This window comes from Somniosus microcephalus, unplaced genomic scaffold (genome assembly GCF_052327205.1).
Source record: "Somniosus microcephalus isolate GS21.2 unplaced genomic scaffold, FLI_Smic_1.0 scaffold96, whole genome shotgun sequence".
Lineage (NCBI taxonomy): Eukaryota > Metazoa > Chordata > Chondrichthyes > Squaliformes > Somniosidae > Somniosus > Somniosus microcephalus.
The window spans coordinates 15,389-38,986 of NW_028225283.1; the positions used below are offsets into that span (position 1 = coordinate 15,389).

Sequence of the window (23,598 nt, forward strand, 5' to 3'; positions counted from 1 at the left end):
AAGTGAGATGGAGGGAGGGCGTGTGGAAGGAGGGGGAGGAGTAACTCTGGGGGAGAATGAGGGAGGAGGGAGGGGGACAGGGATGAGGAATAACACCAGGGGCAACGAGTGGGCCGAGGGGTTGGGTGGGGACAGGGGTTGGGTGGGGAGAGGGGTTGTGTGGGGAGAGGGGTTGTGTGCCTTGGCCAACACCACTGACCACCGAGATGTCCTTGGTCTGCAGGCTCGGGAAAGACCACGCTCCTGAACGCTCTCTCCGGGAGGCGGCCCCTGCAGTGTGGCAGCATCACGATGGATGGAACGCCGCTCAACAAACGCCTGCGACGCAAAGTGTGCTATGTCATGCAGCAAGACATCTTCTTCCCCAACCTGACGCTCAAAGACACCCTCATGGTGAGCAGGGGCAGGGGGGCGGGAGGGCTGGGTTTCACTGAGTCAGAGCGATTTACAGCACGGAAGGAGGCCAATTCGGCCCATCATGTCCGCGCCGGCCGACAAAGAGCTCTCCAGCCTAAGCCCACGTTCCAGCTCTTTGTCTGTAGCCCTGTTGGTTACGGCGCTTCAAGGGCACATCCAAGTGCAGTAAACTCTTCCGTGTCCGGCACCGACGGGACCGGGATGGTGGCAGTGGCTGAAAAATTCCGGATAACGGAGAGGTATACCTACCGAGGTACGAGAGCCCCGTTGCACGGCCACAGGTGCAGGAACCCCGGTTACACGGCCACTTGTGCAGGAGTCCCGGTTACACGGCCACTTGTGCAGGAGTCCCGGTTACACGGCCACTTGTGCAGGAGTCCCGGTTACACGGCCACTTGTGCAGGAGTCCCGGTTACACGGCCACTTGTGCAGGAGTCCCGGTTACACGGCCACTTGTGCAGGAGTCCCGGTTACACGGCCACTTGTACAGGAGTCCCGGTTACACGGCCACTTGTGCAGGAGTCCCGGTTACACGGCCACTTGTGCAGGAGTCCCGGTTACACGGCCACTTGTACAGGAGTCCCGGTTACACGGCCACTTGTGCAGGAGTCCCGGTTACACGGCCACTTGTGCAGGAGTCCCGGTTACACGGCCACTTGTGCAGGAGTCCCGGTTACACGGCCACTTGTGCAGGAGTCCCGGTTACACGGCCACTTGTGCAGGAGTCCCGGTTACACGGCCACTTGTGCAGGAGCCCCGGTTACACGGCCACTTGTGCAGGAGTCCCGGTTACACGGCCACTTGTACAGGAGTCCCGGTTACACGGCCACTTGTGCTGGAGTCCCGGTTACACGGCCACTTGTACAGGAGTCCCGGTTACACGGCCACTTGTGCAGGAGTCCCGGTTACACGGCCACTTGTACAGGAGTCCCGGTTACACGGCCACTTGTGCAGGAGCCCCGGTTACACGGCCACTTGTACAGGAACCCCGGTTACACGGCCCCCTGTGCAGGAGTCCCGGTTACACGGCCACTTGTGCAGGAGTCCCGGTTACTCGGCCACTTGTGCAGGAGTCCCGGTTACACGGCCACTTGTACAGGAGTCCCGGTTACACGGCCCCCTGTGCAGGAGTCCCGGTTACACGGCCACTTGTGCAGGAGTCCCGGTTACACGGCCACTTGTGCAGGAGTCCCGGTTACACGGCCACTTGTACAGGAGTCCCGGTTACACGGCCACTTGTGCTGGAGTCCCGGTTACACGGCCACTTGTACAGGAGTCCCGGTTACACGGCCACTTGTGCTGGAGTCCCGGTTACACGGCCACTTGTACAGGAGTCCCGGTTACTCGGCCACTTGTGCAGGAGTCCCGGTTACACGGCCACTTGTACAGGAGTCCCGGTTACACGGCCACTTGTGCAGGAGTCCCGGTTACACGGCCACTTGTACAGGAGTCCCGGTTACACGGCCACTTGTACAGGAGTCCCGGTTACACGGCCACTTGTACAGGAGTCCCGGTTACACGGCCACTTGTGCAGGAGCCCCGGTTACACGGCCACTTGTGCAGGAGTCCCGGTTACACGGCCACTTGTGCTGGAGTCCCGGTTACACGGCCACTTGTACAGGAGTCCCGGTTACACGGCCACTTGTGCAGGAGTCCCGGTTACACGGCCACTTGTGCTGGAGTCCCGGTTACACGGCCACTTGTGCTGGAGTCCCGGTTACACGGCCACTTGTACAGGAGTCCTGGTTACACGGCCACTTGTACAGGAGTCCCGGTTACACGGCCACTTGTACAGGAGTCCCGGTTACACGGCCACTTGTGCAGGAGTCCCGGTTACACGGCCACTTGTGCAGGAGTCCCGGTTACACGGCCACTTGTACAGGAGTCCCGGTTACACGGCCACTTGTGCAGGAGTCCCGGTTACACGGCCACTTGTGCAGGAGTCCCGGTTACACGGCCACTTGTGCAGGAGTCCCGGTTACACGGCCCCCTGTGCAGGAGTCCCGGTTACACGGCCACTTGTGCAGGAGTCCCGGTTACACGGCCACTTGTACAGGAGTCCCGGTTACACGGCCACTTGTGCAGGAGTCCCGGTTACACGGCCACTTGTACAGGAGTCCCGGTTACACGGCCACTTGTGCAGGAGTCCCGGTTACACGGCCACTTGTGCAGGAGTCCCGGTTACACGGCCACTTGTACAGGAGTCCCGGTTACACGGCCACTTGTACAGGAGTCCCGGTTACACGGCCCCCTGTGCAGGAGTCCCGGTTACACGGCCACTTGTACAGGAGTCCCGGTTACACGGCCACTTGTGCAGGATTCCCGGTTACACGGCCCCCTGTGCAGGAGTCCCGGTTACACGGCCACTTGTGCAGGAGTCCCGGTTACACGGCCACTTGTGCAGGATTCCCGGTTACACGGCCCCCTGTGCAGGAGTCCCGGTTACACGGCCACTTGTACAGGAGTCCCGGATACACGGCCACTTGTGCAGGAGTCCCGGTTACACGGCCACTTGTACAGGAGTCCCGGTTACACGGCCACTTGTGCAGGAGTCCCGGTTACACGGCCACTTGTGCAGGATTCCCGGTTACACGGCCCCCTGTGCAGGAGTCCCGGTTACACGGCCACTTGTGCAGGAGTCCCGGTTACACGGCCACTTGTACAGGAGCCCCGGTTACACGGCCACTTGTACAGGAGCCCCGGTTACACGGCCACTTGTGCAGGAGTCCCGGTTACACGGCCACTTGTACAGGAGTCCCGGTTACACGGCCCCCTGTACAGGAGTCCCGGTTACACGGCCACTTGTACAGGAGTCCCGGTTACACGGCCACTTGTACAGGAGTCCCGGTTACACGGCCACTTGTACAGGAGTCCCGGTTACACGGCCACTTGTACAGGAGTCCCGGTTACACGGCCCCCTGTGCAGGAGTCCTGGTTACACGGCCACTTGTACAGGAGTCCCGGTTACACGGCCCCCTGTGCAGGAGTCCTGGTTACACGGCCACTTGTGCAGGAGTCCCGGTTACACGGCCACTTGTGCAGGAGTCCCGGTTACACGGCCACTTGTGCAGGAGTCCCGGTTACACGGCCACTTGTACAGGAGTCCCGGTTACACGGCCACTTGTGCAGGAGTCCCGGTTACACGGCCACTTGTACAGGAGTCCCGGTTACACGGCCACTTGTGCAGGAGCCCCGGTTACACGGCCACTTGTGCAGGAGTCCCGGTTACACGGCCACTTGTACAGGAGTCCCGGTTACACGGCCACTTGTGCAGGAGTCCCGGTTACACGGCCACTTGTACAGGAGTCCCGGTTACACGGCCACTTGTACAGGAGTCCCGGTTACACGGCCACTTGTGCAGGAGTCCCGGTTACACGGCCACTTGTGCAGGAGTCCCGGTTACACGGCCACTTGTGCAGGAGTCCCGGTTACACGGCCACTTGTACAGGAGCCCCGGTTACACGGCCACTTGTACAGAAGCCCCGGTTACACGGCCACTTGTACAGGAGTCCCGGTTACACGGCCACTTGTACAGGAGTCCCGGTTACACGGCCACTTGTACAGGAGCCCCGGTTACACGGCCACTTGTGCAGGAGTCCCGGTTACACGGCCACTTGTGCAGGAGTCCCGGTTACACGGCCACTTGTGCAGGAGTCCCGGTTACACGGCCACTTGTGCAGGAGTCCCGGTTACACGGCCACTTGTGCAGGAGTCCCGGTTACACGGCCACTTGTACAGGAGTCCCGGTTACACGGCCACTTGTACAGGAGTCCCGGTTACACGGCCCCCTGTACAGGAGTCCCGGTTACACGGCCACTTGTACAGGAGTCCCGGTTACACGGCCCCCTGTACAGGAGTCCCGGTTACACGGCCACTTGTACAGGAGTCCCGGTTACACGGCCACTTGTGCAGGAGTCCCGGTTACACGGCCACTTGTACAGGAGTCCCGGTTACACGGCCACTTGTGCAGGAGTCCCGGTTACACGGCCACTTGTACAGGAGTCCCGGTTACACGGCCACTTGTGCAGGAGTCCCAGTTACACGGCCACTTGTGCTGGAGTCCCGGTTACACGGCCACTTGTACAGGAGTCCCGGTTACACGGCCACTTGTGCAGGAGTCCCGGTTACACGGCCACTTGTACAGGAGTCCCGGTTACACGGCCACTTGTGCAGGAGTCCCGGTTACACGGCCACTTGTGCAGGAGTCCCGGTTACACGGCCACTTGTGCAGGAGTCCCGGTTACACGGCCACTTGTGCAGGAGTCCCGGTTACACGGCCACTTGTACAGGAGTCCCGGTTACACGGCCACTTGTGCAGGAGTCCCGGTTACACGGCCACTTGTGCAGGAGTCCCGGTTACACGGCCACTTGTACAGGAGTCCCGGTTACACGGCCACTTGTGCAGGAGTCCCGGTTACACGGCCACTTGTACAGGAGTCCCGGTTACACGGCCACTTGTGCTGGAGTCCCGGTTACACGGCCACTTGTGCAGGAGCCCCGGTTACACGCCACTTGTACAGGAGTCCCGGTTACACGGCCACTTGTGCAGGAGTCCCGGTTACACGGCCACTTGTACAGGAGTCCCGGTTACACGGCCACTTGTGCTGGAGTCCCGGTTACACGGCCACTTGTGCAGGAGTCCCGGTTACACGGCCACTTGTACAGGAGTCCCGGTTACACGGCCACTTGTGCAGGAGTCCCGGTTACACGGCCACTTGTGCAGGAGTCCCGGTTACACGGCCACTTGTACAGGAGTCCCGGTTACACGGCCACTTGTACAGGAGTCCCGGTTACACGCCACTTGTACAGGAGTCCCGGTTACACGGCCACTTGTGCAGGAGTCCCGGTTACACGGCCACTTGTGCAGGAGTCCCGGTTACACGGCCACTTGTGCAGGAGTCCCGGTTACACGGCCACTTGTGCAGGAGTCCCGGTTACACGGCCACTTGTGCAGGAGTCCCGGTTACACGGCCACTTGTGCAGGAGTCCCGGTTACACGGCCACTTGTGCAGGAGTCCCGGTTACACGGCCACTTGTGCAGGAGTCCCGGTTACACGGCCACTTGTACAGGAGTCCCGGTTACACGGCCACTTGTACAGGAGTCCCGGTTACACGGCCACTTGTACAGGAGTCCCGGTTACACGGCCACTTGTGCAGGAGTCCCGGTTACACGGCCACTTGTACAGGAGTCCCGGTTACACGGCCACTTGTGCAGGAGTCCCGTTTACACGCCACTTGTACAGGAGTCCCGGTTACACGGCCACTTGTGCAGGAGTCCCGGTTACACGGCCACTTGTGCAGGAGTCCCGGTTACACGGCCACTTGTACAGGAGTCCCGGTTACACGGCCACTTGTACAGGAGTCCCGGTTACACGGCCACTTGTACAGGAGTCCCGGTTACACGGCCACTTGTGCAGGAGTCCCGGTTACACGGCCCCCTGTGCAGGAGTCCCGGTTACAAGGCCACTTGTACAGGAGTCCCGGTTACTCGGCCACTTGTGCTGGAGTCCCGGTTACACGGCCACTTGTACAGGAGTCCCGGTTACACGGCCACTTGTACAGGAGCCCCGGTTACACGGCCACTTGTGCAGGAGTCCCGGTTACACGGCCACTTGTGCAGGAGTCCCGGTTACACGGCCACTTGTACAGGAGTCCCGGTTACACGGCCACTTGTGCAGGAGTCCCGGTTACACGGCCACTTGTACAGGAGTCCTGGTTACACGGCCACTTGTGCAGGAGTCCCGGTTACACGGCCACTTGTACAGGAGCCCCGGTTACACGGCCACTTGTGCAGGAGTCCTGGTTACACGGCCACTTGTACAGGAGTCCTGGTTACACGGCCACTTGTGCAGGAGTCCCGGTTACACGGCCCCCTGTGCAGGAGTCCCGGTTACACGGCCACTTGTACAGGAGTCCCGGTTACACGGCCACTTGTGCAGGAGTCCCGGTTACACGGCCACTTGTGCAGGAGTCCCGGTTACACGGCCACTTGTGCAGGAGTCCCGGTTACACGGCCACTTGCGCAGGAGTCCCGGTTACACGGCCACTTGCGCAGGAGTCCCGGTTACACGGCCACTTGTGCAGGAGTCCCGGTTACACGGCCACTTGTGCAGGAGTCCCGGTTACACGGCCACTTGTGCAGGAGTCCCGGTTACACGGCCACTTGTGCAGGAGTCCCGGTTACACGGCCACTTGTGCAGGAGTCCCGGTTACACGGCCACTTGTACAGGAGTCCCGGTTACACGGCCACTTGTACAGGAGTCCCGGTTACACGGCCACTTGTGCAGGAGTCCCGGTTACACGGCCACTTGTGCAGGAGTCCCGGTTACACGGCCACTTGTGCAGGAGTCCCGGTTACACGGCCACTTGTGCAGGAGTCCCGGTTACACGGCCACTTTTCAGGAGTCCCGGTTACACGGCCACTTGTACAGGAGTCCCGGTTACACGGCCACTTGTACAGGAGCCCCGGTTACACGGCCACTTTTCAGGAGTCCCGGTTACACGGCCACTTGTACAGGAGTCCCGGTTACACGGCCACTTGTGCAGGAGTCCCGGTTACACGGCCACTTGTGCAGGAGTCCCGGTTACACGGCCACTTGTGCAGGAGTCCCGGTTACACGGCCACTTGTGCAGGAGTCCCGGTTACACGGCCACTTGTGCAGGAGTCCCGGTTACACGGCCACTTGTGCAGGAGTCCCGGTTACACGGCCACTTGTACAGGAGTCCCGGTTACACGGCCACTTGTGCAGGAGTCCCGGTTACACGGCCACTTGTACAGGAGTCCCGGTTACACGGCCACTTGTACAGGAGTCCCGGTTACACGGCCACTTGTGCAGGAGTCCCGGTTACACGGCCACTTGTACAGGAGTCCCGGTTACACGGCCACTTTTCAGGAGTCCCGGTTACACGGCCACTTGTACAGGAGTCCCGGTTACACGGCCACTTGTGCAGGAGTCCCGGTTACACGGCCCCCTGTGCAGGAGTCCCGGTTACACGGCCACTTTTCAGGAGTCCCGGTTACACGGCCACTTGTACAGGAGTCCCGGTTACACGGCCACAGATATACAGTAAAACTTACTTTGGGTTCCTGAACCTACTCCTGAATTTTGCCAGTTATTAGAGAATTCCGGATAATTAGGTGCCGTGTAAAGGAGAGTTTACTGTACTTGTTAAATGCGATGAGGGTCTCTGCCTCTACCACCCTTTCAGGCAGTGAGTTCCAGACCCCCACCACCCTCTGGGTGGTAAAGGTTCTTCTCAACTGCCCTCTAAACCGTCCACCAATTACTTTAAATCTGTGCCCCCTGGTTATTGACCCCTCTGCTCGGGGAAATAGGTCCTCCCTATCCACACTATCTAGGCCCCTCATAATTCTATACACCTCAGTTACGTCTCCCCTCAGCCTCCTCTGCTCCAAAGAAAACCCCCCCCAGCCTATCCAGTCTTTCCTCATAGCTGAAATTCCCCAGCCCTGGCAACATCCTCGTAAATCTCCTCTGTACCCTCTTGAGTGCAATCACATCTTTCCTGTAATGTGGTGACCAGAACTGCACGCAGTAATCTAGCTGTGGCCTAACTAATGTTTTATACAGTTGAAGCAGAACCTCCCTGCTCTTATATTCTATGCCTTGGCTAACAAAGGAAAGTATTCTCTTTGCCTTCTTAACCACCTTATCTACCTGTCCTGCTACCTTCAGGGATCTGTGAACATGCACTCCAAGGTCCCTCTGATCTTCTGCACTTCTCAGTGTCCTACCATTTATAGTGTATTCCCTTTCCTTGTTAGCCCCCCCCCAATGCATTACCTCACACTTCTCCGGATTGAATTCCATTTGTCACTTTTCTGCCCACCTGACCAATTTATTGATATCTTCCTGCAGCTTACAGCTTTCAACCACACGGCCGATTTTTGCATCATCTGCATACTGGCCCTTTCCTGCTCCGTGTGTGTGTGGGGCTCAGTACCACACCGGGTGTGAGATCAGGCTAACTCAGCACAGGCCGGGGACAGAGCCTGGGCCTTTCCTGCTCTGTGTGTGTGTGGGGCTCAGTACCACACCGGGTGTGAGATCAGGCTAACTCAGCACTAGGCCGGGGACGGAGCCTGGGCCTTTCCTGCTCCGTGTGTGTGTGGGGCTCAGTACCACACCGGGTGTGAGATCAGGCTAACTCAGCACAGGCCGGGGACAGAGCCTGGGCCTTTCCTGCTCTGTGTGTGTGTGGGGCTCAGTACCACACCGGGTGTGAGATCAGGCTAACTCAGCACAGGCCGGGGACAGAGCCTGGGCCTTTCCTGCTCCGTGTGTGTGTGGGGCTCAGTACCACACCGGGTGTGAGATCAGGCTAACTCAGCACTAGGCCGGGATGAAGCCTGGGCCTTTCCTGCTCTGTGTGTGTGTGGGGCTCAGTACCACACCGGGTGTGAGATCAGGCTAACTCAGCACAGGCCGGGGACAGAGCCTGGGCCTTTCCTGCTCCGTGTGTGTGTGGGGCCCAGTACCACACCGGGTGTGAGATCAGGCTAACTCAGTACCACACCGGGTGTGAGATCAGGCTAACTCAGCACTAGGCCGGGGATGGAGCCTGGGCCTCTCCTGCTCTGTGTGTGTGTGTGGGGCTCAGTACCACACCGGGTGTGAGATCAGGCTAACTCAGCACTAGGCCGGGGACGGAGCCTGGGCCTTTCCTGCTCTGTGTGTGTGTGGGGCTCAGTACCACACCGGGTGTGAGATCAGGCTCACTCAGCACAGGCCGGGGACAGAGCCTGGGCCTTTCCTGCTCTGCGTGTGGGTCCCAGTACCACACCGGGTGTGAGATCAGGCTAACTCAGTACTAGGCCGGGATGAAGCCTGGGCCTTTCCTGCTCTGTGTGTGTGTGTGTGGGGCTCAGTACCACACCGGGAGTGAGATTGGGCTAACTCAGCACTAGGCCGAGATGGAGCCTGGGCCTTTCCTGCTCTGTGTGTGCGGGGCCCAGTACCACACCGGGTGTGTGATTGGGCTAACTCAGCACTAGGCCGGGGACAGAGCCTGGGCCTTTCCTGCTCCATGTGTGTGTGTGTGGAGCTCAGTACCACACCGGGAGTGAGATTGGGCTAACTCAGCACTAGGCCGGGATGCAGCCTGGGCCTTTCCTGCTCTGTGTGTGTGGGGCAGGGGGGCAGGAACTTGAGTTTTTTGCACCCACAGTCTACACTGCTGTAGCTGCCCAAGAAGAAACCGTGTCATGCAATTTGTGGTGTATGTAACCGTTCCACCTTTAAGAGAACTATTTTAAGAGATGCACTACTTTATCTTGGCTGCTGTATACTGTAATACCGGTGGTGACCACACCGGTATATAAGTGCTGTGTAAGGATTTATTGGGCAGTTCAGCCTGACCTCCGACTTGTAAAGACCTGTTGAATTTACTCTTGTGGTCTGTGTGCAGTGATTCTTATTAACAATAACTAGAACACACAGACTTAACACAATTAGGGTGAACGGCACAGTCTGTGTGTGTTGGATGTCGTCGTCCAACAGGAGAAATTAAAAGTTAGCTTATTCGGGGGCGAGTTTTTGTAAGCAGGGGGGCCATAGTTTACCCGGGGACAAAGTACATCATCTGGGGACTGTCCCCCCTGAAAACAGGGGACGTATAATCACCAGATGCTAACGGCGTGCTTCTGCCCTTTTCATCCCACAGTACCAGGCCCACTTGAAGTTACCCAGTTCCATGAAACAATGCATCAAGGAAAAGATTGTAACCAACCTGGTGGATGAGCTGGACATCAGCAAGTGCTACAACACCAGTGAGTACCGGAGGTTACAGAGATAGGGAGGGTTGTAGGGGCTGGAGGAGGTTAGAGAGATAGGGAGGGTTGTAGGGGCTGGAGGAGGTTACACAGATAGGGAGGGTTGTAGGGGCTGGAGGAGGTTACAGAGATAGGGAGGGTTGTAGGGGCTGGAGGAGGTTAGAGAGATAGGGAGGGTTGTAGGGGCTGGAGGAGGTTACAGAGATAGGGAGGGTTGTAGGAGCTGGAGGAGGTTACAGAGATAGGGAGGGTTGTAGGGGCTGGAGGAGGTTACAGAGATAGGGAGGGTTGTGGGGCTGGAGGAGGTTACAGAGATAGGGAGGGCTGTCGGGGCTGGAGGAGGTTACAGAGATAGGTAGGGTTGTAGGGGCTGGAGGAGGTTACAGAGATAGGGAGGGTTGTAGACGTTGGAGGAGGTTACAGAGATAGGGAGGGTTGCAGTGGTTGGAGGAGGTTACAGAGATAGGGAGGGTTGTAGGGGCTGGAGGAGGTTACTGGGATAGGGAGGGTTGTAGGCGTTGGAGGAGGTTACAGAGATAGGGAGGGTTGCAGTGGTTGGAGGAGGTTACAGAGATAGGGAGGGTTGTAGGGGCTGGAGGAGGTTACAGAGATAGGGAGGGTTGTTGGGGCTGGAGGAGGTTACAGAGATAGGGAGGGTTGTAGGGCTGGAGGCGTTAACAGATATCGGGAGGGTTGTAGGGGCTGGAGGAGGTTACAGGGATAGGGAGGGTTGTAGGCGTTGGAGGAGGTTACAGAGATAGGGAGGGTTGTAGGGGCTGGAGGAGGTTACAGAGATAGGGAGCGTTGTAGGGGTTGGAGGAGGTTACAGAGATAGGGAGGTTTGTAGGGGCTGGAGGAGGTTACAGAGATAGGGAGGGTTGTAGGGGCTGGAGGAGGTTACCGAGATAGGGAGGGTTGTAGGGGCTGGACTAGATTACAGAGATGGGGAGGTTTGTAGGGGTTGGAGGAGGTTACAGAGATGAGGGTTGTAGTGGCTGGAGGAGGTTACAGAGATAGGGAGGGTTGTAGTGGCTGGAGGAGGTTACAGAGATAGGGAGGGTTGTAGGGGCTGGAAGAGGTTACAGAGATAAGAACATAAGAAATAGGAGCAGGAGTAGGCCAATCGGCCCCTCGAGCCTGCTCCGCCATTCAATAAGATCATGGCTGATCTGATCCTAACCGCCAATCGACTATCACTGAACCATCTCCTGAATCTAACAGAATTAGACACACGAAATAGGAGCAGGATCAGGCTACACGGCCCCTGGGCCCGCTCCGCTACCCACAGGGCCATGACCGATCCGAACCTAGACTCATGTCCAAATTCCTGCCCGCTCCCCATAACCCGTAATTCCCTTTACTTCTAGGAAACTGTCTATTTCTGTTTTAAATTTATGTAATGATGTAGCTTCTACAGCTTTTTGGGGTAGCATATTCCACGGACCTACCACCCTCTGAGTGAAGTAGTTCCTCCTCATCTCAGTTTTGAAAGAGCAGCCCCTTATTCTAAGACTATGCCCCCTAGTTCTAGTTTCACCCATCATCGGGAACATCCTCCCCGCATTCACCCGATCCAACCCCTTCACAATCTTATATGTTTGAATAAGATCGCCTCTCATTCTTCTGAACTCCAATGAGTAGAGTCCCAATCTACTCAACCTCTCCTCATATGTCCATCCCCTCATCCCCGGGATTAACCAAGTGAACCTTCTTTGTACTGACTCGAGAGCAAGTATGTCTTTTCTTAAGTATGGACACTAAAACTGTATGCAGTATTCCAGGTGCGGTCTCATCAATACCTTGTACAACTGAAGCAATACCTCCCTATTTTTATATTCTATCCCCCTAGCAATGAAAGCCAACATTCCATTGGCCTTCTTAATCACTTGCTGCACCTGCATACTAACCTTTTGAGTTTCGTGCACCAGGACCCCCAGATCCCTTTGTACTTCAGTACTTTCCAGTTTCTTGCCATTAAGATAATAACTTGCTCTACGATTTTTCCTGCCAAAGTGCATAACCTCACACTTTCCAGTATTGTATTCCATCTGCCAAATCTCTGCCCACTTACTTAGCCTGTCTATGTCCCCTTGCAGGTTTTTGATGTCCTCCTCACTCACTACTTTCCCTCCCATCTTAGTATCATCTGCAAACTTTGATATGTTACACTCGGTCCCCTCCTCCAAATCGTTAATATAGATTGTAAAGAGTTGGGGACCCAGCACTAACCCCTGTAGAACACCACTAGTTACTGATTGCCAGTCCGAGAATGAACCATTTATCCCAACTCTCTGCCTTCTGTTAGATAGCCAATCCTCTATCCATGCCAGAATATTACCCCCAATCCCGTGATTTTTTATCTTAAGCAATAATCTTTTGTGTGGCACCTTGTCAAATGCCTTTTGGAAGTCTAAATACACTACGTCCACTGGTTCCCCTTTATCCACCCTATATGTTACTTCCTCAAAGAACTCCAGCAAATTTGTCAAACATGACTTCCCCTTCATAAAACCATGCTGACTTTGTCCTATTAAATTATGATTATCCAAATGTCCTGTTACTGTCTCCTTAATAATGGACTCCAATATTTTACTATCACAGATGTTAGGCTAACCGGCCTATAGTTTCCAGCCTTCTGTCTACTGCCCTTTTTAAATAAGGGCGTTACATTAGCAGTTTTCCAGTCTGCCGGGACCTTTGCTGATTCCAGGGAGTTTTGGAAAATTATTACCAATGCATCCACAATCCCTACCGCCACTTCCCTCAAGACCCTAGGATGTAAGCCATCAGGTCCAGGTGATTTATCTGCCTTGAGTCCCATTATTTTACCGAGTACCACTTCCTTAGTGATTTTGATCGTGTTTAGCTCCTCCCCCCTATAGCCCCCTCTTTGTCCAGTGTTGGGATATTCTTAGTGTCTTCTACTTTAAAGACTGATATAAAATATTCATTCAGTGTTTTTGCCATCTCCATATTTCCCACCATTAATTTCCCGGTCTCATCCTCTAAGGGACCAACATTTACTTTAGCCACCCTTTTTCTTTTTATATAACTATAAAAACTCTTACTATCTGTTTTTATGTTTTTTGCTAATTTACTTTCATAATCTATCTTCCCTTTCTTAATCAATCTTTTTGTTACTTTTTGCTGTCTTTTAAAGTTTTCCCAATCCTCTATCCTCCCACTAGATTTGGCTACCTTATATGCCCTTGTTTTTAGTCGAATACTATCCTTAATTTCTTTACTTAGCCACGGATGGCTGTCTTTTCTTTTACACCCTTTTCTTCTCAGTGGAATATATATTTTTTGGAAGTTGTAAAATAACTCCTTAAATGTACACCACTGATCATGTATCGTCTTACCCTTTAATCTATTTTCCCAATCCACTCTACTCAATTCCGCTCTCATACCTTCATAGTCTCCTTTATTCAAGCTTAGCACGTTTGTTTGAGATCCAACCTTCTCACCCTCTAATTGAATATGGAATTCAACCATGTTATGGTCACTCATTCCAAGGGGATCCTTTACTAGGACATTTTTAATTAATCCTGTCTCGTTACACAGGACCAGATCTAAGGTTGCTTGCCCCCTGGTCGGTTCAGTTACATACTGCTCAAGAAACCCATCCCTAAAACACTCAATGAACTCATCCTCAAGGCAGCCCTGCCCAATTTGATTTGTCCAATTAATATGATAGTTAAAATCCCCCATAATTATAGATGTTCCCTTATTACAAGCCTCAACTATTTCCTGATTGATACTCCGTCCAACAGAGTTGCAACTGTTCGGAGGCCTATAGACTACGCCCACTAGTGTTTTTTTCCCCTTATTATTCCTTACCTCCATCCAAACTGTTTCATTATCCTGACTTTTTGACCCAATATCATTTCTCTGTATTACAGTGATTCCTTCCTTTATTAACATAGCCACCCCACCTCCCCTTCCTTCCTGCCTGTCCTTCCTGATCGTTAAATAACCTGGTATGTTTAATTCCCAGGCATTGTCACCCTGCAGCCATGTTTCTGTAATGGCCACAAGATCATACCCATATGTAGTTATTTGTGCCATTAACTCGTCTATTTTGTTACGAATGCTACGTGCATTCAGATAGAGAACTTTCAAATATGTTTTGTGACACTTAGTTCCTGCTTTTGCCCTTTTTATTACTTACCTTTTACTCCATACCTTCTGCCCCTTCCTGACACACTCTGGTTTTTAATTTCCCCACTGCTACCTAAGTCTATGACCTTCTCTGTTGTCATGTTTATTATTTGCTTTCTAGGAACCTCCCCCCCACTAGTTAGTTTAAAGCCCTCTCTACAGCCCTAGTTATATGATCCGCCAGGACTCTAGTCCCAGCACTGGCCAAGTGAAGCCCGTGCCAACGGAACAGCTCCCTCCTGCCCCAGTACTGGTGCCAGTGTCCCAGGAAGCAAAACCCATTTCTCCCACACCAGTCTTTGAGCCACGCATTTAACTCTCTAATTTTATTTGTCCTAGCCAAATTCGCTCGTGGCTCAGGTAATAATCCAGAGATTATTACCCTTGAGGTTCTGTTTTTTAATTTGACCCCTAGCTGCTCATACTCCTTTAACAGAACCAGCTTCCTAGTCCTATCTATGTCGTTTGTACCAACATGGACCACGACAACTGGATCCACCCCCTCCCACTGCAAGTTTCTTTCCAGCCCAGAGGAGATGTCCTTAACCCTGGCACCGGGTAGGCAACACAGCCTTCGGGACTCTCGCTCTCGGCTGCAGAGAACTCTATCTATCCCCCTAATAATACTATCCCCTACCACTACAACATTTCTATTTACTCCCCCCTCTTGAATGGCCCCCCGTTCCACGGTGCTGTTGCCAGGTTGCTCATCCTCCCTGCAGTCCCTGCACCTGTCCTCACAGGGAGTAAGAACCTTGAACCTGTTGGTCAAGAGCAAGGGCTGCGGCTCCTCCAGCTCTACCTCCTGGATCCCCGTACCTGCCTCACTCGTAGTCACACTGTCCTGTCCCTGACCATGGGCTACATCTAAATTACTTAACTTCATAGTTGTGACCACCTCCTGATACACAGAGTCCAGGTACTTCTCCCCCTCCCTGATGTGTCGCAGTGTCTGAAGCTCAGACTCCAGCTCATCAACACGGAGCTGGAGTTCCTGTAGCAGCAGACACTTGTCACAGACGTAATCACCGTGAGCCTCAATGGGGTTCACCGGCTCCCACATCTCGCAACAGTAACACATCACCTGCTCCATTCTGTTTAATTAATTAAAATTTTTATTGTTAGTTATGGACACCCTCGGCCTGATTTTAGATGCTAGTATCCCCTTTAATTAATTGAATTTAAATTAAATCAATCCCTCTAGTTACACCAGTTAAATGGTTTACCAACAGTCACTCTGCACCAGAAAGGCCTTGGTACACCACAGCAACCTTAAAAACTATAAACCACAGACTTAAAATTTTAAAATGAGAGAAATACTCCAACCAATCACCTACCTGTTTTGTGGTGACGTCACGCCTTGAATACTTTTTACCTCTCTCCTTGCCTGAGATTGGAGACTGGTACGCCTACCTGAGCCTCTGGGGCCTCTTGTAGTCGCTCTGCCGCGCTGCTCCGCCTCCACCCGCTGCCGATGCCGCACTGAGGCCTACCTGAGCCTCTGGGGCCTCTTGTAGTCGCTCTGCCGTGCTGCTCCGCCTCCACCCGCTGCCGATGCCGCACTGAGGCCTACCTGAGCCTCTGGGGCCTCTTGTAGTCGCTCTGCCGTGCTGCTCCGCCTCCACCCGCTGCCGATGCCGCACTGAGGCCTACCTGAGCCTCTGGGGCCTCTTGTAGTCGCTCTGCCGCGCTGCTCCGCCTCCACCCGCTGCCGATGTCGCACTCCAGATAGGGAGGGTAGTAGGTGCTGGAGGAGGTTACAGAGATAGGGAGGGTTGCAGGGGCTGGAGGAGGTTACAGAGATAGGGAGTGTTGTAGCGGCTGGAGGTGGTTACAGAGATAGGGAGGGTTGTAGGGGCTGGAGGATTTTACAGAGATAGGGAGGGTTGTAGGGGCTGGAGGAGGTTACAGAGATAGGGAGGGTTGTTGGGGCTGGAGGAGGTTACAGAGAGGGAGGTTTGTAGGGGCTGGAGGAGGTTACAGAGATCGGGAGGGTTGTAGGGGCTGGAGGAGGTTACAGAGATAGGGAGGACTGTATGGACTGGAGAAGGTTAAAGAGATAGGAAGGGTTGTCGGGGCTAAAGGAGGTTACAGAGATAGGGAGGGTTGTAGGGGCTGGAGAAGGTTACAGAGATAGGGAGGGTTGTATGGACTGGAGGAGGTTACAGAGATGGGAAGGGTTGTCGGGGCTGAAGGAGGTTACAGAGTTAGGGAGAGTTGTAGGGGCTGGAGGAAGTTATGCAGTTAGGAAGGGTTGTAGGGGCTGGAGGAGGGTACAGAGATAAGGAGGGTTGTAGTGCCTGGAGGAGGTTAGAGAGAAAGGGAGGGTTGTAGGTGCTGGAGGAGGTTACACAGATAGCGAGAGGTGTAGGGGCTGGAGGAGGTTAGAGAGATAGGGAGGGTTGTAGGGGCTGTAGGAGGTTACAGAATACTGCTCCTACGACAGAGCAGCGCACCCTCAGTACTGACCCTCCGACAGTGCAGCACTCCCTCAGTACTGCCCCTCCAACTGTGCAGCACTCCCTCAGTACTGCCCCTCCGACAGTGTAGCGCTCCCTCAGTACTGCCCCTCTGACAGTGCAGCGCTCCCTCAGTACTGCCCCTCTGACAGTGCAGCGCTCCCTCAGTACTGCCCCTCTGACAGTGCAGCGCTCCCTCAGTACTGCCCCTCCGACAGTGCAGCACTCCCTCAGTACAGACCCTCCGACATTGCAGCGCTCCCTCAGTACTGCCCCTCCAACAGTGCAGCGCTCCCTCAGTACTGCCCCTCCAACAGTGCAGAGCTACCTCAGTACTGCCCCTACGACAGTGCGGCGCTCCCTCAGTACCGCCCCTCCGACAGTGCGGCACTCCCTCAGTACTTCCCCTAAAGTTAAGGCACACGGGATTGGGGGCAAGGTATTGACTTGGATAGAGAACTCGTTGGCAGATAGAAAGCAAAGATTTGGAATAAACGGGTCTTTTTCTGAGTGGCAGGCAGTGACTAATGGGGTACCGCAGGGATCGGTCCTTGGACCCCAGCTATTCACAATATATATTAATGATCTAGACAAGGGAACTAGATGTAATATCTCCAAATTTGCAGATGACACAAAGCTGGGTGGGCGTGTGAGCTGTGAGGAGGATGCCGAGAAACTACAGGATGATTTGGACAGGTTGGGTGATTGGGCAGAAGCATGGCAGATGCAATATAACGTGGATAAATGTGAGGTTATCCACTTTGGTGTCAAGAACAGGAAGGCAGATTATTATCTGAATGGCAATAGATTGGGAGAAGGGGAAGTGCAACGAGACCTGGGTGTCCTTGTGCACCAGTCGCTGAAGGTAAGCATGCAGGTGCAGCAGGCGGTTAACAAGGCAAGTGGTATGTTGGCCTTCATAGCGAGGGGGTTTGAGTACAGGAGCAAGGATGTCTTGCTGCAGTTGTACAGGGCCTTGGTGAGACCACATCTTGAGTATTGTGTGCAGTTTTGGTCGCCTTATCTGAGGAAGGATGTTCTTGCCATGGAAGGAGTTCAGCGAAGATTCACCAGGCTGATCCCTGGGATGGCAGGAATGACGTATGAGTAGAGATTGGGTCGATTGGGTTTGTACTCGCTAGAGTTTAGAAGAATGAGAGTGGATCTCATTGAAAATTATAAAATTCTGGCAGGTCGGGGAGTTCAGAACCAGGGGTCACAGTCTAAGGATAAGGGGAAACCATTTAGTGCAGAGATGAGGAGGAATTTCTTCACCCAGAGAGTGGTGAACCTGTGGAATTCTCTACCACAGAAGGCAGTAGAGGCCAATTCATTAAATATATTCAAGAAGGAGTTGGATATATTTCTTAATGCTAAAGGGATCAAGGGATATGGGGAGAAAGCAGGGACCGGGTACTGAACTTGGATGATCAGCCATGATCGCATTGAATGGCGGAGCAGGTTCGAGGGGCCGAATGGCCTACTCCTGCTCCTATCTTCTATGTTTCTATGACAGTGCAGCGCTCCCTCAGTACTACTCCTCCGAGAGTGCAGCGCTCCCTCAGTACTGCCCCTCCGAGAGTGCAGCGCTCCCTCAGTACTGCCCCTCCGACAGCGCAGTGCTCCCTCAGTACTGGCCTCTCCGACAGTGCAGCACTCCCTCAGTACTGCCCCTCTGACAGTGCAGCGCTCCCTCAGTACTGCCCCTCTGACAACGCAGCGCTCCCTCAGTACAGCCCATCCAACAGTGCAGCAGTCCCTCAGTACTGCCCCATGACAGTGCAGCGCACGCTCAGTACTGCCTCTCTAACAGTGCAGAGTTCCTTCAATTCTGCCCCTCCTACAGTGCAGCACTCCCTCAGTACAGCCCCTCCTACAGTGCAGCGCTCCCTCGATACTGGCTCTTCCGACAGTGCAGCGTTCCTTCTGTACTGCCCACTCTGACAGTGCAGCGTTCCCTCAGTACTGCCCCTCCGACAGTGTACCGTTCCCTCAGTATTGCCCCTCCAACTGTGCAGTGCTCCCTCAGTACTGCCCCTCTGACAGCGCAGCAGTCCCTCAGTACTGCCCTCTGACCGTGCAGTGCTCCCTCAGTACTGTCCTCCGACAGTGCAGTTCTCCCTCAGTACTGCCCCTCCGACAGTGCAGTGCTCCCTCAGTCCTGCCCCTCCGACAGTGCAGCACTCCCTCCGTCCTGCCCCTCCGACAGTGCAGTGCTCCCTCAGTACTGCCCCTCCGACAGTGCAGTTCTCCCTCAGTACTGCCCCTCCGACAGTGCTGTGCTCCCTCAGTACTGCCCCTCCGACAGTGCAGTACTCCCTCAGTACTGCCCCTCCGACAGTGCAGCGCTCCCTCAGTACTGCCCCTCCGACAGTGCAGTACTCCCTCAGTACTGCCCCTCCGACAGTGCTGTGCTCCCTCAGTACTGCCCCTCCGTCAGTGCAGCGCTCCCTCAGTACTGTAGGGGAAGCGAAGGAGGTATTCACCCGGTTGCAGAAGTGAATCGTGGTGGATGGGGAAATGGTGAGATTTGTTTTTTCATTGATATCTGTATTTCTCGATAACTCGGCACCTCTCCTCTCTGACCCCCGCAGTTATTGGTAACGATTTCATCCGCGGCCTCTCGGGAGGGGAGCGAAAGCGAGCCAATATCGCCTGTGAACTTCTGTCAGACCCTGCGGTGATGCTGCTCGACGTAAGTCACCCCCTTCCCCCTCCTCCACCCCTTCCTTCACCCTCCTCCAGCTCTCTTCTCCTCCGTCTCCACTTCCCCTCCATGCACGCTCCTCCGCTCCCTCCCCCACCCCCATAAGAACATAAGATATCGGAGTTTGATTGGGCTATACGGCCCCTCGAGCCTGCTCCACCATTCAATAAGATCATTGCAGATTTTCAACCTCAACTCTACTTTCCCACCTGATCTCCATATCCCTCGATTCCCCTAGAGTCCAAAGAACTATCGATCTCGGCCTTGGATAGACTCAAAGACTGAGCCTCCACAGCCCTCTGGGGCAGAGAATTCCAAAGATTCACAACCCTCTGAGTGAAGAAATTCCTCCTCATCTCAGTCTTAAATGGCCGACCCCTTATCCTGAGACTGTGACCCCTGGTTCTAGACTCTCCAGCCAGGGGAAACAACCTCTCAGCATCTACCCTGTCAATCCCCCTCAGAATCTTATATGTTTCAATGAGATCACCTCTCATTCTTCTAAACTCCAGAGAGTATCGGCCCATTCTACTCAATCTCTCCTCATAGGACAGCCCTCTCATCCCAGGAATCAATCTAGTGACCCTTCGTTGCACCGCCTCCAAGACAAGTATATCCTTCCTTAGATAAGGAGACCAAAACTGTGCCCAGTACTCCAGGTGTGGTCTCACCAAGGCCCTGTACAATTGGAGCAAGACTTCCTCACTCTCATACTCCAACCCCCTTGCAATAAAGGCCAACATTCCATTTGCCTTCCTTATTGCTTGCTGTACCTGCACGCTAGCTTTCTGTGTTTCTTGCACGAGGACACCCAAATCTCTCCGAACACCAACATTTAATAGTTTTTCACCATTTAGAAAATATTCTGTTTTTATATTGTTCATACCAAACTGAATAACCTCACATTTCCCCACATTATACTCCAACTGTCACCTTATTGCCCACTCACTTAATCTATCCTTTCTTCTTCTTCTAAGGCAATCCGAGGATGACTTCCTTCCACATTAAAAATGAGTTCTCAGGTGACTGATGAGTCCAATGCGGGACCTACAGTCTCTGTCACAGGTGGGGCAGACGGTGGTTGAAGGGGCGGGTAGGTGGGGTGCTTGGGTTGACGTGCGCTCCTTCCGCTGCCTGCGCTTGGCTCCCGCTTGCTCCCGGCGAAGAGACTCGAGGTGTTCGGCGCCTTCCCGGATGCTTCTCCTCCACTTTGTGCGGTCTTGGCCCAGGGATTCCCAGGTGTCGGTGGGGATGTTACACTTTTTCAAGGAGGCTTTGAGGGTGTCCTTGAAGCGTTTCCTCTGCCCACCTGGGGCTCTCTTGCCGTGTCGGAGCTCCGAGTAGAGCGCTTGTTTTGGGAGTCTCGTATCGGGCATGCGGACAATGTGACCCGTCCATCGGAGCTGATCGAGCGTGGTCAAAGCTTCGATGCTGGGGATGTTGGCCTGAGCGAGAACACTGACGTTGGTGCGCCTATCCTGCCAATGGATTTGCAGGATCTTGCGGAGGCAGTGTTGGTGGTACCTCTCCAGTGCTTTGAGGTGCCTGCTGTACATGATCCATGTCTCTGAAGCATACAGGAGGGCGGGTATCACTGCTGCTCTGTAGACCATGAGCTTAGTGCCGGGTTTGAGGTCCTGGTCTTCAAACACTCTCTTCCTCAGGCGACCGAAGTCTGCTCTGGCACACTGAAGGCGGTGTTGGACTTCGTCATCGACATCTGCCCTTGTTGACAGTAGGCTCCCGAGGTATGGAAAGTGGTCCACATTGTCCAAGGCCTTGTCGTGGATTTTGATAATTGGGGAGCAGTACTGTGTGGCGGGGGCAGGTTGGTAGAGGACATTTGTCTTACGGATGTTTAGTGTAAGGCCCATGCTCTTGTACGCTTCGGTGAAGGTGTTGACGATGGTTTGGAGTTCGACCTACGAGTGAGCGCAGACGCAAGTGTCGTCTGCATACTGTAATTCGTAGACAGAGGATGGGACGACCTTGGATCTGGACTGGAGGCGACGGAGGTTGAACAGTTTCCCGTTTGTTCTCTAAATTAGCTCCACTCCAGCGGGGAGTTTACTGTGGGTGAGATGGAGCATTGCAGCAAGGAAGATTGAGAACAGTGTTGGTGCAATGACACAGCCTTGCTTGACCCTGATGCTTACGTGAATTGGTTCTGTGGTGGATTCGTTGGTCAGGATCACGGCTTGCATGTCATCGTGAAGCAGGCGGAGGATGGTGACAAACTTTTGAGGGCGGCCGAATTTGAGGAGGACACTCCATAATCCCTCACGGTTGATGTTGTCGAAGGCCTTTGTGAGATCAAAGATGGTGATGTACAGTGGTTGGTGCTGTTCCCTGCATTTCTCTTGAAGTTGACACGCGGTGAAGATCATGTCCATTGTGCCGCTTAGTGGGCGGAACCCGCATTGCGACTCTGGGAGGAGCTCTTCAGCCACTGGGAGAAGGTGATTGAGGAGGATTCTTGCGATGACTTTCCCTGTGGCAGACAGCAGGGAGACTCCTCTGTATTTACCGCAATCGGACTTGTCACCTTTCTTGAAGATGGTCACAATTATGGCGTCTCCGAGATCCCCTGGCATGCTCGCCTCCTTCCAGATAAGAAATGAGTTAATGTATTCACGCCAATAGTGCTTCTCCGCCATGTTTTAGCGCCTCGGCGGGGATTCTATCTGCTCCTGAGGCCTTGTTCTTCTTCAGTTGTCGGATGGCCTTTTCAACCTCATGCCGGGCTGTGGTTATGCTGAGATGGTGGTGGGTTGCATGCTGCGGGATGGAGTTGAGGACACTCGCGTCGAAGACAGAGTCTCGGTTAAGGAGATCTTTGAAGTGCTCCTTCCAGCGGGCACTGACTGCCTCTCTGTCCTTGATGAGTACCTCTCCGTTCTTAGCCCACAGCGGGGTAGGACCTTGGGTGCTTGGGCCGTAGGTGGTCTTGACTGCAATAAAGAATCCACGCACGTCGTGGTTGTCGGCTAGCTGCTGGATCTCCTGCGCTTTCTCCACCCACCATCTGTCCTTTAGGCTGCGAGTTTTTTGTTGGACCTCGGCCTTCAGGCGTCTGTAGAGCTGCTTTCTTGCTCTCGAGTTCTGTTGCTGTTTCCAGATCCGGAATGCCTTGCGCTTGCGGCTTATTAGCTCCTGGATCTCCTGGTCGTTCTCGTCGAATCTGTCTTGGTGTTTCCTGGTCGAGTGACCGAGCGTCTCTTCACAGGTGCTGATTATGGAGGCCTTGAGTGCAGATCAGGTGCTGTGGACACTCTGTGTCTCTGAATCACTGGGAGTCATCAGGTTGGTTGTGAGGCGCAGGCTGAATCAGGGTCTGTGAGTGCTCCAGCGTTAATTTTCCTGCAGCATTGTTTCTGTTGCCGCTGCTGTTTTGGGGCTACATTGATGGAGATGACAGAGCGGATTAGGCGGTGGTCTGTCCTGCAGTCATCAGCTCCTGTCATGGCGTGGGTGATGCGGACGTCCTTGCGGTCCCTCGCTCGGACGATGACGTAGTCCAGCAGATGCCACTGCTTGGAGCGAGGGTGCTGCCATGAAGCCTTGCACTTGTCTCTCTGACGGAACAAGGTGTTGGTTATGACGAGGCCATGTTCTAAGCATTTCGTCAGGAGGAGGGTACCGTTGGAGTTGGCTTTCCCCACCCCCTCTCTGCTGATCACACCTCCCCAGAGGCCTGTGTCCTTTCCAACTCTGGCGTTAAAGTCGCCAAGGAGGATCAGCTTGTCGCCCGTTGGGACTCGGGACAGGGATTGTTCGAGGCTGGAGTAGAATACCTCTTTGGTCTTGTCTGTGGCTTCCAGTGTTGGGGCGTACGCACTGATGACCGTAGTGGACTGGTTCCGGGCTAGGGTGAGCCGTAAAGTCATGAGGCGCTCGTTTATTCCGCAAGGGGAGTCTCTGAGACATTCAACTAGCTCACTTTTTATGGCGAAGCCTACCCCATGGAGGCGGCATTCTTCTTCAGGTTTGCCTTTCCAGAAGAAGGTGTAGCCACCGCCTTGCTCCTTGAGCTGGCCTTCCCCTGCCCGCCAGGTCTCGCT

At 54.4% G+C, this 23,598-nt stretch overlaps 1 protein-coding gene across 2 annotated transcripts in view; it reads left to right on the plus strand.

Annotated features, from left to right (window-relative positions):
• Nucleotides 1-23,598, plus strand: part of LOC147083077 (uncharacterized) — an 82,615-nt gene that overhangs the window by 12,998 nt on the left and 46,019 nt on the right. For both annotated transcript variants that reach the window (XR_015075986.1, XM_085980277.1), the window contains exons 2-4: nucleotides 224-393; nucleotides 10,102-10,207; nucleotides 19,425-19,525. Coding sequence is in view for 1 of the 2 variants with exons in the window: in XM_085980277.1 (XP_085836403.1) it covers nucleotides 224-393; nucleotides 10,102-10,207; nucleotides 19,425-19,525 (377 nt within the window). In the remaining variant the exon portion in view is untranslated. The remainder of the gene's footprint in view (nucleotides 1-223; nucleotides 394-10,101; nucleotides 10,208-19,424; nucleotides 19,526-23,598) is intronic.